Below are 15368 nucleotides of genomic sequence, written 5' to 3' on the forward strand. Positions count from 1 at the left end.
CAGAAAAATTCTCTGGTTCTCTGAATTGCCTCTTCTATCAATGCTGGTTTCTAATGTGGCCATACCTTGCTTTTCCTGCTACATATATGGGACAAGAGTTGGCATTGTTGTTCTTAAATACCATTTTCCCCCAATAACAAGCACAGGTGAGCCCATTATGGTAACTCTTTTAGTATTATCTGAATTGGTGAGATGTGGATTCATGATGTTACTAATAGATACATAAAGAAAGAAACATGATTTTAGGTATTGAACAAGCCATTAGAATTTTTCTTGGTTGAAGTAAAATTTTATAAAAGATAATAGTTAACGCCTATTGAGGGTTATATCAGAATGACTATTTAAGTGGTTTATATGTATTAACTTACTTCATTCTTAAAACAACCCTGTAGGCAGGTACTATTAATATTATCATTCCTATTTCCAGATGAGGAGACGGAAGCACAGAGAAATTAACTTGCCTGAGACAACATATGCAACAAATGTGACTTGAACCCAGTTCTCTTGAATACTGAAGGGGGCTTTAAAATAACTGTTTCCCATTTATTTAGGTTTTAGTTCAATAACTACCATTCTTTTGTCCCTTGGGCTTCATTTTTTTGCTATTAAGATTCTCAAAAATATGCAAGAATCCTTCACTATCTTTTCATTTGTAGGTAGATATTAATGGCTAATTGTAAACATTTGGAAAAGGGAAATAGTGTGTCAGTTCAAACTTTAAACAAAAATGCCTGATTGCTCTGCAGTTAACGAGTAAAACACAGCATGGCTTTTAATTCTGTAGTCATTTTTTGTAATTATTTTGCTGCCATTTAGTGAATTACATGAAATTTTAATAGTGTGCTGCCATCTAGTGACCTCAATGAAAATAACATGCAAACATGATTTTGCCTTCTCATTTGCATTTTAAGACCTTAAGTATAGTACTACCTCAGGGGTAGTTTTAAAAAATCATTAAACTTCATACATTAAAAATGAAATTTTAGGCCGGGCGGGGTGGCTCACGCCTGTAATCCCAGCACTCTGGGAGGCCAAGGCGGGTGGATTGCTCGAGGTCAGGAGTTTGAAACCACTCTGAGCAAGAGTGAGACCCCGTCTCTACTATAAATAGAAAGAAATTAATTGGCCAACTAATATATAGAAAACTAATATATAGAAAAAATTAGCCGGGCATGGTGGCGCATGCCTGTAGTCCCAGCTACTCGGGAGGCTGAGGCAGGAGGATCGCTTGAGCCCAGGAGTTTGAGGTTGCTGTGAGCTAGGCTGACGCCACGGCACTCACTCTAGCCTAGGCAAGAAAGCGAGACTCTGTCTCAAAAAAAAAAAAAAATGAAATTTTAAAAATCTGACATTCACAGTTATTCTTTTTTTCTTATCTCTTCTCATTCATTCTTCCTCTGCTAACAGTATATTTTACTCATATCCAGAGTTCTTTAATATCAAATAAAAAGGCATTAGAAGAGAAAGTAGAATCTAATTAATTTTCTTTATGTGTGGTCTTTTATGTGGTTTATACCGTATGTATTTCTTTTAGAATTTTATTTGTGCCAATTCTTACTTTAATAATTGGCATATTAATTTTTAACATGCCCAAGCTTATTTATAGCTGATCGATTTCAACCATATTCATTTAATTATATAAATGATTGCATTTAGACATTGAAAGCTTAAGTTTTGCATGTTCTATGTAGAATCCTTCCCATTCATCTACATAAATATTTACTGATTATATATTTTAAAGAATTTTCTATCAGTACTCCTGAAGTTATTTGCCTTTTCATAAATATATCCTGTCTGCCCATCCAAAGGGCAGGGATTGTAATATATGGGCACCCTCAAAACCTAACATATGATCAGTAAATTCTTGTTGATCCTGCTCCATTCATAGGCTTATAAGAATATGATCGTCTGAATAATATGGAGTACTCATTCAAATTAGTTTCTACCCTATTTTAAAATTTTTAAATAACTGAAATGATTATACCCTAAAAACAATAGTTGGCAGATGCCAACATCTTTTCACACAGCAGCTCCTGGCCATGCCACTTTGTACACTGTGCATGCCTGAAGTGCAATTATTTGAGGGCCTGTACATTATCAGGGAAATGATCCCTTGGCTGAATAAGGACACAGTATGTCCTCAGTATTCTGATGGACAGTTATAATAACACAAGACTTTGAGCACAGAGAGAAGTTGGGAGGAAATTTTAAGTTGGGTGATAATCATGAGCACTGGCAATGACTTAGACATGGTGGGGGGAGTATTCCATTAGAAATCTCCCATCTGAAGCTAAACAGATCATTTTCCAAGGAGATCTAAACTAACTAAGATGAGCAGTATTAATATTAGCAGTATTACTATTAACCATGTAAGGCCAGGCACGGTGGCTCACGCCTGTAATCCTAGCACTCGAGGCAGGTGGATCCTTTGAGCTCAGGAGTTCCAGACCAGCCTGAGCAAGAGCGAGACCCTGTCTCTACTAAAAACAGGAAGAAATTAATTGGCCAACTAAAAATATATAGAAAAAATCAGCCAGACATGGTGGCACATGCCTGTAGTCCCAGCTACTCGGGAAGCTGAGGCAGGAGGATCGCTTGAGCCCAGGAATTTGAGGTTGCCGTGAGCTAGGCTGACACCACAACAAGAGTAAGACTCTGTCTCCAAAAAAAAAAGAAAGAAAATATTAACCATGTAATGTGTTGTTCAAGAAGATGAGTATTTTTCCTGGATTCATCTATGCTCATGATATCATTTATTCACCAAATATTTGTTGAGTGCTTATGGGCCAGACACAGAATTAGGCAATAAGGTGAATGTCAGTATGCAAGACTCATAAATGTGCCCTCATAGAGCTTAGGGGATGGCTTCCTTTGAGCAGGCATTTTCCATCCAAACAGTTCCAGCCTTCTTCTACTGAAATAAGGACAATTTGTAGCCAGCATTAAGTCCTATATTCCTCTCCCACATAGAGCGAATACTGGATATGTTTTTTACAATGCTCTAAGCATTACTAAGTACCCTGAGAGAATCAGCTTGTGTTCTACCACTAATGATCAAAGCTCCACACCTCCTAATTTCAAGGGATTTAATTAACACATCCAGTTCGTACTGACCAACCTGGTTTTACTTCACCCAAGTGGTAATCTATTAAATAACTTTAGCCTCACAGGACTCCGTCACATGACTTGACTTCCGGCACCTCAGGACTCTCCTGATCCAATACCATATTCATTCCTTAGGATAATGAACTTAACTGCTGTCATTTTCTAAAGTAGGTTAGCATATTAGCCAGCGAAGCAATTAAAGATGCATCAAAACCACTAACTGCAAAATTAGACTTTATGTCTAAAAATATTAAATGCCTTAAAGGCCTAAGTAAGTATACAGACTTTTGCAGTAGTTAGCCCAGAATCATTCCAAGGCACATTAAAAAAAATAAGGACATAAAAGCTACAGTCTGACTTGATTTTGTGCACCTAAGTAGACCCCACTGCACTAATCTAACCCCCCGAATCCTAAACCGACTTTGAGGCTGCTAGAAACTATTTCACACTCTAAGATACATGGCCACACATTCCTCTTCTTGTTTGCAATTTTCTCAGAAGGCTCTCACTAATTGCCTTAGCTCCTCCTTGAGGAATGTAGAATCCAAACTCAGAACTTGAATCCTTTATCACCACAAAACTTACAGAGTTTGCCATTCTCAGTTACACTCTATTTTTATCATTTATAAAGCTTCTCCATTTTAAAAAAAACACAATACTAACATTTTGCATTCACATCTTTATTGGTTTTGGTGATGAAGTACAACTGCTTTTATTTCAAGTGTCATCATTCATTTCTTTGAGTTCTAGGAATCATTCATTCCTGCTTCAAATTAGAAAGACATCAAGAGGCAGTTCTTATTTTAATAGTCATGCAAAGAGAAAAGTAGTGAAATTAAAAATAAATGGCCCTCTTTCAGGTAAAGAAAAATACTAGGATAAAGTCAACCACCTTTGTGGAGAAGAAATTCAAATATTGGATCAAAATTTTTAAAACTGCTGATTTTATTGTGTTTTCCTTTCCTTTCCAAAACAAGTAATCTTACCTAAAACCAAGTAATCCTAGCTCAAATTTTAATAAATGATGGACTTTTTGTTGGTGTTATTTAAGAATTAAAACACATTATCATCTCAATTCTTGGAGTCCATAGCCATTTTAATTCTTGGCTTATGTTTAATTGTTATATGATCTTCATAAAGCTCTACTACATACAGAATTGCTCGTTATTTTCTTTAGATGGACAACTCATAATATGAAAATAGGAAATCTAAAGTTCTATGAAATTTAAGATGACAGGAAAATGGTGTCCAATAGCCATTTTTCTGTACCTTTACTTTTCCATCTCTGTTTCTTCTTTGAAACCTTGCTAAATATTCTACTTTTATAGGAAAGATGAAGATTATTACGAAGGTCAAATGTGAAATGTATACTTTCATATTAGACCTTGTCAAAAGTTAACTTTGGTTTCTTGGTGACTGCATCTCTCACATTCATTGCTCAGCGTAGAAAGTGAAATCTACTTGGAGTAAGGAGCACCAGAAGGAGGCAAGGGACCAAGCTCTGCAATGGCAGGCTTCCTTCCTGAAGAGGGCGTGATCCAGAGGCTTCATTTGAAGGAGGCTCTCACCACCCTCCCCTTGATGGGCTGCGGAGGGCGCCAGTTTCTCACAAGGGGCACTGGGGGCTCGTTCTCAGCGCTGGAAAGGAGGCTCCGCAGTTTGGCCATCTGCAAAGGGCAGGGGGGGATTGTTAGCAAGACCTTTGGACCAAGTGGACACGCTAGGCAACAAAGAGAAATCACCGGCTTTTTAAACAAAACAAGCAATCACAAAACCTGTCTACAGCTTTCAGTTCAGAATTATTTAGCTACCCATTCCTCAGCAATATATTTTTTTTTCTTTCTTTGTAAAAGCTCGTTTCTTCATTTTATATAGGATCACCATGCCCCCTCTGGTCAAAACTTTTTTCTCCTGAATTCTGAAACAATTATTTTGATTTGCGGGGTCAAGATGGAGTATACACTTTATGTAGAAGGGAATGACAATATTAGCAGTGTAAATAAATTTAATAGGCTTTCATTTATAAGCTTATGAAATTATTTTAAAAGAGCAGAAAGAAATGAGACATGCTACATTTTGAGTTCTAGACGGAGCTTTTTTCTTAGAGTAAGAAAATTCTCATTAATAACACTACTTTTCTATATTATATTTTTAGCATTTCTCCTTGAGAAAATTCCATTCTTCTTTCAAAATATTTATACTAATAGACAAGATTGTTAGATCTGATCTTTCGATAAAAATGCCTATGTATACTTGAGTCCACAACTGGCAGAAATATGAAAGTTGCTGTCTTCAGCAAGGGGAGACATCCTGGTAAGTGGATTTTACTATTACAGTAGAAATTCATGCTCTAGTCTCTGTGTTGTTCAATTGTTTTAATTGTTCTTGTCTATGTTGTTCCCACTTACTTTCTCCCAAACAGCTTTTCCTTGGAAGTCTTTTTAATAAACACTTCTAGGACAGACAAACCATAAGAAGGAGGCCTGAGAAGAGAGGCCAAGAAGTACTGGAAGCAAACAGACCGACCAGAACTGGAATTCAGATTCTACACTTGGCTCTGAGATCACAGGCAAATTATTTAACCTTTCTGAGCCTCAATTTCTTTATCTGTAAAACTGGAGCAATAATATACAGTTCGCAAGGATGTCAACGCCTTCCATTAGCATCCTCCCCAGGCCTGTATTTACCATCCCATCTCCTTACTTGTGCTGGGCACTTGTGGGATGTCCAAATTAACAAAGACTCACTCATGTTAACCTAAACCTTTAAATGTTTGTGGAACATAAACCCAGCCGTGTATTCAGTATCACAACCACTTTTAAAGGATTCCCATTTATGCCGGTACCCTTTGGAAGCCAAGGTTTAGAAAGTTGAACAGGCTAATTGTAACCAACCACAGGGCAAACTATGAAATCTCTAGTCTAGGAGTTGCTGGGTAAGCATCCATTTGGTAGCCGTGTATTTTCTATTTAGCATCTACAGCTGACGTAGCCAGGCAGCAATCAATGTAAGTCGTGTGTTCGCAGGGTTCCGTGGCTGCCACTCACCTGGTCGGAGCTCACGGTGATGGGCTCCTTCAGCAGCAGCCACACGATGCACTCCTCGCAGGGCGGCGTGGTGAAGGAGCCGTGGTAGGTCCAGTAGTCCCGGCAGGTGGGGAACAGGCAGGACGGGTCGAAGTGCGTGAAGGGCGCATCCTTGCCCTGGGAAAAAGCGGGGTGCAGGCACGGTGAGGGGGCCATGCACACGCTCACCCTAAGGCTCTCACCATTTTATTTGTGAGAATGCATTTCAAATGCAATAGAATAGAACTTTTAAACAAAGTACAGGCCTTTCAGAAATAAAGACAAAGGAGGAAAGCCGGTTTGCATGTTATGACTTTATCTGGCACAATCACTGTAATATTTCATTCCTTATGTTGTTTTTGTTTTTGTTTTGAGACAGAGCCTCGCTCTGTCACCCTAGGTAGAGTGCTATAGCATCATCATAGCTCATTGCAACCTACAACCCCTGGGCTCAAGCGATCCTTGTGACTCAGCCTCTCCTGTAGCTGGGACTACAGACATGCCCCAGGATGCCCAACTAATTTTTCTATTTTTAGTAGAGATAGGTCTTGCTCTTGCTCAGGCTGGTCTTGAACTACTGAGCTCAAGTGATCCTCCCGCCTTAGCCTCCTAGAGTGCTAGATTACAGGTGGGAGCCCTGCACCGTCCCCATTCATTATTGCTTTAACTGTTGGGAGAGCTATAATTCTATCACTTCTCAAGAAAAAGGAAAAACTGATACCTGAAATGTAACAGAATCATTTCATATATAAGAAAATGTTTTGGCTCTTGATAAAAAAAAATCAGGCTGCATTTTAATTTAATGTTATACTTGTAATACTTTCTTTATTGGTAAAACTTAACAGCATTTGATTAGAACAGTTCCAAAAGACAATTAAAATGTGTCTGTTAATTAGAAGAGTCTACTGTTAAGATTTAAAACATAGGTGCTTTCCATAAAGGCAACACCAGGACTCAAAAGACCAGCCCTGGCTGACATTTAATAGCTCTGTGATTGTGTGCATGCATCTATGTAGGGTGTGTGTTCTGTGTGTGTGTGTGTATGTGTGTACATGTGGGTGTGTTGGTGGGAGGAAGGGGTGACCATTCAACTTCTCTGACTCTCACCCACCTAACCGAGAAAGTAATTATCTAACTGGCTAACTGTGACGCTTAACTGAAGCGATATATGTGAAACTGCTCTAAAAACTATAAGCCATACAAATATAGCAAATGCTGCTATATTTTTTTAATGTATGTTTTGCACATCCATCAAATTTAGCAGCAGATTTTAGGTGAAAAAATACACTTGAGAATGTGAAAAGAAAATAGACATACTCCGCTTTATGTGTTAGGAGGGCCAATAATTTTTTTTTTTTACCTTTGTCTTAATTTTGTCCAATGCATCAAGGAAAATCTGGAACTCGCCTTTCTCACGTCCTATCTGTAAGAAAACAGAAATCCAAATATGGTATTTTTTCCTTCTCCATAATTTAGGATTGTCTTAAAAACTGATTTTGATCCATTCATCTGCAACTAGTGTTTATAAATCTGCCAGAATATCTGGTACTAAGCAAAAACATAAGTTTATTTTCCTCCTAGATTTTAGAGTATATATTTTCTGATCTAAATTTGGACTCCAGGCCTCAGAAGTACAGAACCACAAAATTACATGCTCATCTAGTTCAATGTCCTTGACCTTCTCTGTAGTCATTCCACTTTTTTTTTTAAAAAAACCAGAATGGACTCTCTGAATGCCAAACTAAACTCATTGTCTTTCCTATCAGAGCCGCTCAGCCTCCTGTTGTGCTGTGTTCAGGCACTGAAAATGACCCAGTGAATTCGGAGCCTAAAACAAAGTAGGTCATTCAAAAAGAAAGAAGCCAGATTTTCACCTCTGGCTTAAAATCTAGATTATGTTACTACTAAATTCATGTGTTAATGACACTAAGTCCTCTTTAAACCAAGGCTGGCTCGACAACACACACATTCCATGTGCTATCTTAGCCTGGGATCATGTGAGTGGTGGCCGCCTCAAGCCGAGGGGATGTCCAGCCAGGGACTTGGCATCACAGTGGTTTCCAACATTGGCTTTTCTAGTTTCCAGTGCAATTGAAATGGAGCAGCGAGAAAGGAAAATGAACACCCTTGCCTTCACCACCACCATAAAAAGCTCCCTTGGAGGCTCTTTTACCAAACGCCCCCATACACACACACACACACACACACACACACACACACACACACGCCCGTGCACACACATATACATATCCCACATCTTGAGAAAGTTTAGAAGTGCTAGAGGTACTAGAGTGGGGCAAAAAGTACACTTTTAGAGGAAAGCGAAATATTTCAAGCTGATCTTAACAGAAACATCTTGATTAGTTGAATGAGTAATAAAATGTGATAAAATAATGAGGGAGGGCTGCAAAAGGAGGGAATGAAACTCGCACTATCCCAAGCATTAATAAGGAACTCAATTTTGAAAGAAAGCATTTGGTCAGTCTTTGCCTTACCTTCAGAAATATGCCAACCACAGCGATTCCATCAGGCTGCTTCAGAGCCTCTTTAAAAGTGTTATACTTCGGATTCCAGTGAACCAGATGAAGCTGAAACCACAGAAGACAAGTTAGGAGGTAAATTCTTGGAACAATAAAATAAGTATAAAAATTATTCACAATAAACCCAATAATTTTACAATCTCAGGTTTCTAAACACTGTCATAGAAGTTGATAAAATGTTAACTATTAATGTGCAATACGTTGGTGACATTTTTAATGGTTCAAATAAAAAAGCATATAAAAGTATCTATCTCCGTTTAGCATCTAGGGCTCTAGAATCTGGCAGCAACCTTATCTTAATTTAGAACATGGGCACCAGTTAAGTAATCAGATTTCCCATGCTGACTTACACAGCATGGCAAGAGAATATAATAGTTTGCAGCAGTTTAAAAAAAATAGTTTATTCAAGATCAAAAGTGTGAGATAATCCCATGTGCAAAGGTCAAATTGAAAACCTTGCCTGTATCTGTAAGAAATATGCCAAATTTTCCCCATTTGTGGCAGCAGTTGTCTAAAGGGCATTCTCAATACTTAATTTATCCTGCCACTGGCTCTCAAGATTGGCTGTAGAGAAATGGAATGATCGTAGTGAAGTCCTTTGAGTTTACATTAATCAAAAATTATGCTGACTAATGTTTTCACTTAAGAAACTGCCCAAAGTATGCTTCCAGGTTCCTACCATAGCCCCTGTGTTACCCAGAGCCTGCCCCCGAACACGAGTGAGGCAGGAAAAATGAATTGATCCTCACATCTAGAACAACTGTCGCCATTTATAGGCTTGGTTTTGTAAACAGAACATGTCAGAGGTCTGTTTTATTCCCTTGTAATTTGATGCCTTTAATCTGAGCTACAAATCATGTGGTTTTTTTTAAAAGAATTAACTAAGACAGAGAGTAGTCTTCGTTCATATTAAATTGTATGTGTGTATTTGTATCTATCCATATACACACACACTCTCTTATACACACATATGCATATATTAATATATATGCACACCTTTAAGAGATTGGAACATGAGCATTGGTCATAATTTCTAAATGCTATTTTTAAAGCACTATATTCTTATAAAAGAGGCAGCATAGGGTACTGGATAAGATGATGAACTTTGAAGCCAATCTGCATAAGTCACACACATCAGCTGTGTGACTTTCTTATATGACTTTTCTGTGTCTCTGTTTCCTCATCTGTAACCTATTTCATAGGGTTGCTGAGAGGATTAAATGGGTTAATTCACATAAGCATTTAATGCGTGTTAGCTATCTTTTTTCTTTCCAGTTCCATTAAGGACCCTGGCTTTTTTTTATATTAAGCAGCTATCCAATTTCTTAATATAACCTTGGAAACCTTCATGCATGATGCTAACTCACCTATACCCTCATAACTGTCTAGCCTAGAATGTTTAGCAGCTTCAGTTCGTGCTTAAGCTTCTACAGCTCTTTTCACGACTACAGTCCTGAAGCAGTGGATGATGTTTTGTTGCTGCAGTTGTTATTTTTAATTTTTCAGTTTTCACTGCGTGAGACCCAGAGGGGACGACAGCCCTTCTTCCTACCTCCGCTGCGTACTTGACTCCATCCACGGTGTGCTCAGAGCCGTGATCATCCGAGGAGCCCCAGTGGAGATGAAACTGGCGAAGTCGGTAGGGTCCAGAGAGAGGACCACCTCTCAGCACTGCGATTCGGAAAAGTTAGGTCGACAGTGAACTCACACTTCTTCTACAAAGCCCTATTTTAAAGGAGGGCTCCTAAAGCCAAGGCTTGATGACCCACTAGACTCCACACAAAATGAAGTTTTGGGATGTATCAAAATACATGATCTTCTTTTCTTTCATATTTTGTTGGCTTGTATTGTTTTTGAAATGTCACGTTTGACATTTAGGAAAATAAAATTATAACAACAGTTGGACACTAAGGAGGCATCCACCCAGAGAACAGGTCAGTGGTGTAGCAAAGTGGAAAGCACTGGAGGACTGAGAGCCAGACAGATTAAGGTTCCAATCTTGGCGTTACCCCATACTGGTTGTGTGATCTCAGGCAAGTTGCTAAACTACTCTGAACCCGTTTTCGCATCTCTAAGAAGGTGATAATAATACCAAACTTTCGGAGCTGCTGTGAGGATTAACTGAGATTAAGTACCTTAAATTTTTCATCACAGTGCCTGCTCACTGAGCAAATGTGAAGTCCTTCTCCATGTCTTACTTCCGACTACACTTTTCTTTGAGACAACAAGCAAGAACTTTCATCCATGTCTAATTTAGATCACATCTATTCAAATGAGGTGAAATGGAAACTTCAGAACTTTCCCAGGAAAAAAAAAATCGATCAATATGGGAAGCTAAACTAGGTAATTCTCAGTAGCATTAATCTGGGGTTTTTAATTTTTATTTTTGCTTCCCCCACCCTTGCTCCCATTTATTTGGGCTTGCTGTATAAATATCTCAACCTGTCACTTAATCTGGTTTCAATTCATTCCTCTTGGAGAGTGATTTAGATGTTCAACTGTCTTACAAAGGATATTGGAAACTATGTAAAAACCCTAAAATCAAAATTTAGCAATATAAGCTAGATCAAAATAAAAATCAGAGCTTAGCTATTTTAGAAAGGATTGGCCATACTACGTGGCACAGGGGAAGCCTTAATGTACACCTAAAGTGATAATTCTAGGCCTGTATGAGCTTGGTCATATAGGAATGAAGAAGTTTGGTTCATTGCATATTTCCTGTCCAAACCACTCAGAACAGTTATTATCTGGACATATGAATCCAATTTATTATAACGAACCATATGGAATTGCCAATACTAACTATTTTATTCATAAAAATGGTATTACCATGTGGTTCAACCTAATAGACACTGTTTAATTTCATTGTGCTGACTTCAAAATGGAACTTGAAGAAAGAAGAAGGGGAAAAAAGGAAAATATAACAACATGAAATCATCATTTAAGAAAATGTAAATTTCTATCACTTGGAACCTCCTAGTAGGTTGTGACTCTATTAATACATATTATTATATCATTAAGAATGTTCATTTATGTATATCAATGAGAATAATATTAATTTTTTTATTAGAAAAGTGGTTATAAGAAATTGTATTGTTGTACATCAAATGCCAAAATATTAAAGGAGTATTCTTTCTTACCTTGTTGATAGTGCGATATATTATTTTTAATTAGCCTTCTTTTATTTTTCACTGATTTGTTTACTAGTGTAGGTGAAATAAAGAGATTTTTTTTAACATGTGATTTTCCAGTTTCACAAAGAAACACAAATACTACTCAAGAAGATATTTTCAGATACTTCAAAAACATTCACCAAAAGGATTAATCAGAACCCCACCAAAGCATTGAAGGCAAGTCATCTGGACTCATACAATGGCCCTATTCTCTCCCTTGGATTGGCCTCCTCCCAGGCACCAGGCGAATAAAGTGCCTATTTTGGTTTTTTGGTATATGTCTTGCTTTGTAGAATGGAATTTACAAACTTCAGGGTGGAAGCCTTGCTCTCCTGATCACAGTCAAGAAGCCTAAGAACTCTCAGCTGTGAGCCATCAGAGTCTGAAGAATACTCATTTGGATTTATTATCATCCCTATCCTATCAAGCTCTATTTCAGTATGGAGCTTGCCAACTTTTAGCTTGGGCATGGGGCCATTTTGCAGCAACAAAGTGACCAAGTTTGGAGGGTGAGACATTCCTCTTCAATGCACAAATATAATTCTTCACAAGTAAAGCTAACCCAAACACCATCTCCATTTTCAGGCTGAAGCTCTCCCTCTTCTCATTAATTCTGTAAATCACATTTTGCCAATATGGAGTTTGAAAACATCCATGTGTCTCTACCTGTGTGTCATACTTACTTGACCTGTCATAAGTATCATCAAACACAACTCTGCAGGTTTTCCCATTGTTCAGGATGGTCTTGGCAGAGCCCCCGTCATAAGATGCTGTCCATGGCTGCAGAGAAGGGTCGTGCTGGATGTCTTTAGTATGCAGCTCAATGGGTGACTGTTTGTCCCCTTTGGCATATGGGTAAAGTTCATGCCAGTGGTCAGGACCTAGTTAATAAAGTTGAGAAATTCATTTATTTGGTGGCACGACCCAAGGCCTCTTTCTAATTGATGGAACCAGCAAAATACACAGAGCCTAGACAGAAAAGTCGTGGGTTTCAGGTTGAGCAACACGAGACAGTTTTTAAGACCTGTTCATAGCTGTGTTACTAGCCTACCTATAGACTATATTTAACTCAGTGCATTAGCTCTCCTTACTCAAAGGCTTCTTTTGAAATGGACTCGATCACATTTTTTTTTTTACCAGTGCCACCTTCTATCATACAGTTGAAATAAAATAACATTGACCACATACATTTGTGCATCACTTTGTGGTTTTCACAGCACACTCATATTCCTTTTCCCATGGGTTAGGCAGGGATTCTTTATACCAACACCAAGCTCAAGTAAAGTGCCTGCTCAGTATCACAGACCACTCTCTAAGCGCCAATCAAACCTGGACCCCGGGTTGTCTGACTTCTCCGTCAGAAGCAACAACTGAGGCAGGTTACAGAACTTCTCTGCGCTTCAGGTTCCTCCAAGGGGAATAACTGCATGCTAGGGAGCACTAAACGAAACGAAGGTACGAAGGACCAGCAGCGCTTGGCACTTTAAAACTGCTCAGTCAGTGTTAGTTCTCATCCTACCCCTGCGCCCACATTTTCCGCTGCAGCCCCCAGAGGTGCCTACTTTCCGTGCAATGCCAGGGGCTCCTCTGGCACCGTCCTGGGGGCGGCCGCACTCACCATTGTCATCCGCATAGCCCCACTCCTTGGCCATGGTCGTCTGTCTCGGCGCTGGACGGCTCCTGCCTTCTCTTCCCCAGCGTGGCGCAGAGTCCCCGCGAGCCCGCGCCTTTTATATAGGTCCCCCCAGCGCACTGCATGGCCTTATTAGGTCAGCGAGGGTGGGGCGGGGGGCTAAACTGGATTGGGGTGGTATTTGGGAGGCGGGGTGGGGGAAGCCAATGAATTCCAAGAGCTGGACAGCTGTTGGGGCGAGGGGGGTGGAGGTGGGAGAAGGGACACCCACCCCCTCCTTTCCCTCTCCCTGGAACGGTGACTTTTGGCCCTTCCATGTCTCCCTCCCGTCTCCCAAAGCTGCAGGGCTTTCTGAAGGGCGCCGACGTGCAGAAATACAGGCGGCTTTCGCCCGATCCTCCCTCCCTGCTCCATGCATTTTCTTGGTGGGATGGGGTGCTGTAGCAGTGCTTAGCCACCAACTAAAATCTGCATCCCGGCGGCTCTTGCTAGCAGCCTCACTGGCAAGTTGCTTTCAGCGCAGGCTGGCTGTCTGGCCGCGGTCTGCGAGTCTGTTTCGCTCCAGCGATCGGGTTACGGGGGCTGGAAAGAACAGGTTTGTTTGCCTGACCCAGGTTTGACTCTCTTACAGGCTACACGTAAAATCTTGGGAGCAAAGGATGGGGAAAAAAGAGGCCGGGAGGGCAGGCTCTCCAGCTCCGTTATCTGTAAAGCGATTGCCCATTGCCCACTCCCGGGAATCGCGCCGGGCGGCATTTCCCAGCCTAAGCGCGCCCCTTTGGTCTGCAGGAAGCCGAGGGCTGGATCTCAGCGCCAGGGATCTGGGAGATGTCTGGACCCCAGGTTCATGCAGAGCGGGAGACTGGAACTGATTTGGCCACGCTCCATGCGCTGTATTTCTGCTCATGAAAAGTCGAGAATATGCAGGAGTATTGCAAGAGTTCTAACATAAAATGAGTCATATTGCTTGCAACCCATGATTTCACTTACCGAGACATAATGAGAGAGATTGGAAGAAAAGGAAGAGGAAAAGGTTTACAGAATGGCTTTTTATTTTTTCTCCCCCTCCTGTTGTTTTTATAATGTAATGAACCATGCATGCAAAAGGAGAATAAAACTGGCATATCCAGTGTGTGGCAAAAGAAAAATTTTAAATGTCTGGTTATAGCTCACATAGAAGAAGTGAGTGTAATAGATACTTACAATTCTAAAACTATATTGTAAAATTTATTCTGTTCTAAGTCAGTAATATATTTTTTAAAAAAAGACAGTGAGGAAAGATAAATCTAACTTTAATGTTATTTAAGCAAGATTTCAAATATGTATATTTCCTTAATTATTTTGACTTTTATGGATAATAGTATTTTGTATTTGGGGATTACAAAACTTGAAAGGAAATCGCTCATCATGGCAAAGATAGCTCATCCCTAAGGCGTGTGGAATGACTGACCACACTCAAAACCTGGGCGCCAGGGGAGTCATTCCCTAGGCTATTTTTGTGACCGGGGATTGTTTGATCCACACAATAGCAGTGCGGAATCATGAACCAAAGCAGTTCGGAAAACACTGCAAACAAATGCCCTTAAACTCTGAGCTCAAATATGTCACTGCTTGATCAGAAAGACTACAGAGTTGGGATGCCTGGGCCAGTTTTCTACTCTGTTGCAATAGGATGGTGCAGCAGTTTGTGGTTAATGGAGCATTGTGTATTTCTTATTAAGCATATAATTATTGTGTGATTAAACCATAATCTTGTTCCAGTCCATTTAATTGTTAGAATATCTCTTTCGCTGGTACCTGTGGATAGATGATTGGTAAATAAATGTCATGTCATTTGATATAATAGTAACAT

At 39.7% G+C, this 15368-nt stretch overlaps 1 protein-coding gene across 1 annotated transcript; it reads right to left on the bottom strand.

The window, feature by feature from the left end:
• Positions 1-3769: 3769 nt before the first annotated feature.
• CA3 (carbonic anhydrase 3) lies at positions 3770-13611 on the bottom strand. The gene is made up of 7 exons (XM_012774241.2): positions 13502-13611; positions 12567-12764; positions 10263-10381; positions 8666-8758; positions 7531-7593; positions 6153-6308; positions 3770-4772 (listed from the first exon to the last, which is right to left on the bottom strand). Exons 1-7 carry the CDS (start codon positions 13533-13535, stop codon positions 4653-4655), a joined length of 783 nt encoding a protein of 260 aa, XP_012629695.1. The 5' UTR covers positions 13536-13611; the 3' UTR covers positions 3770-4652.
• Between the last annotated feature and the right edge of the window lie 1757 nt (positions 13612-15368).

This window comes from Microcebus murinus, chromosome 7 (genome assembly GCF_040939455.1).
Source record: "Microcebus murinus isolate Inina chromosome 7, M.murinus_Inina_mat1.0, whole genome shotgun sequence".
Lineage (NCBI taxonomy): Eukaryota > Metazoa > Chordata > Mammalia > Primates > Cheirogaleidae > Microcebus > Microcebus murinus.

Excerpts from the sequence above, each read along its gene's own strand:
- CA3 (XM_012774241.2), bottom strand. The coding sequence starts at position 13,535 with ATGGCCAAGGAGTGGGGCTATGCGGATGACAATG. Across the intron at positions 7,594-8,665 it reads TGGTTGGCATATTTCTGAAG|ATAGGACGTGAGAAAGGCGA; the intron begins GTAAGGCAAAGA and ends GTTTTCTTACAG. Across the intron at positions 4,773-6,152 it reads TCACCGTGAGCTCCGACCAG|ATGGCCAAACTGCGGAGCCT; the intron begins GTGAGTGGCAGC and ends TGCCCTTTGCAG.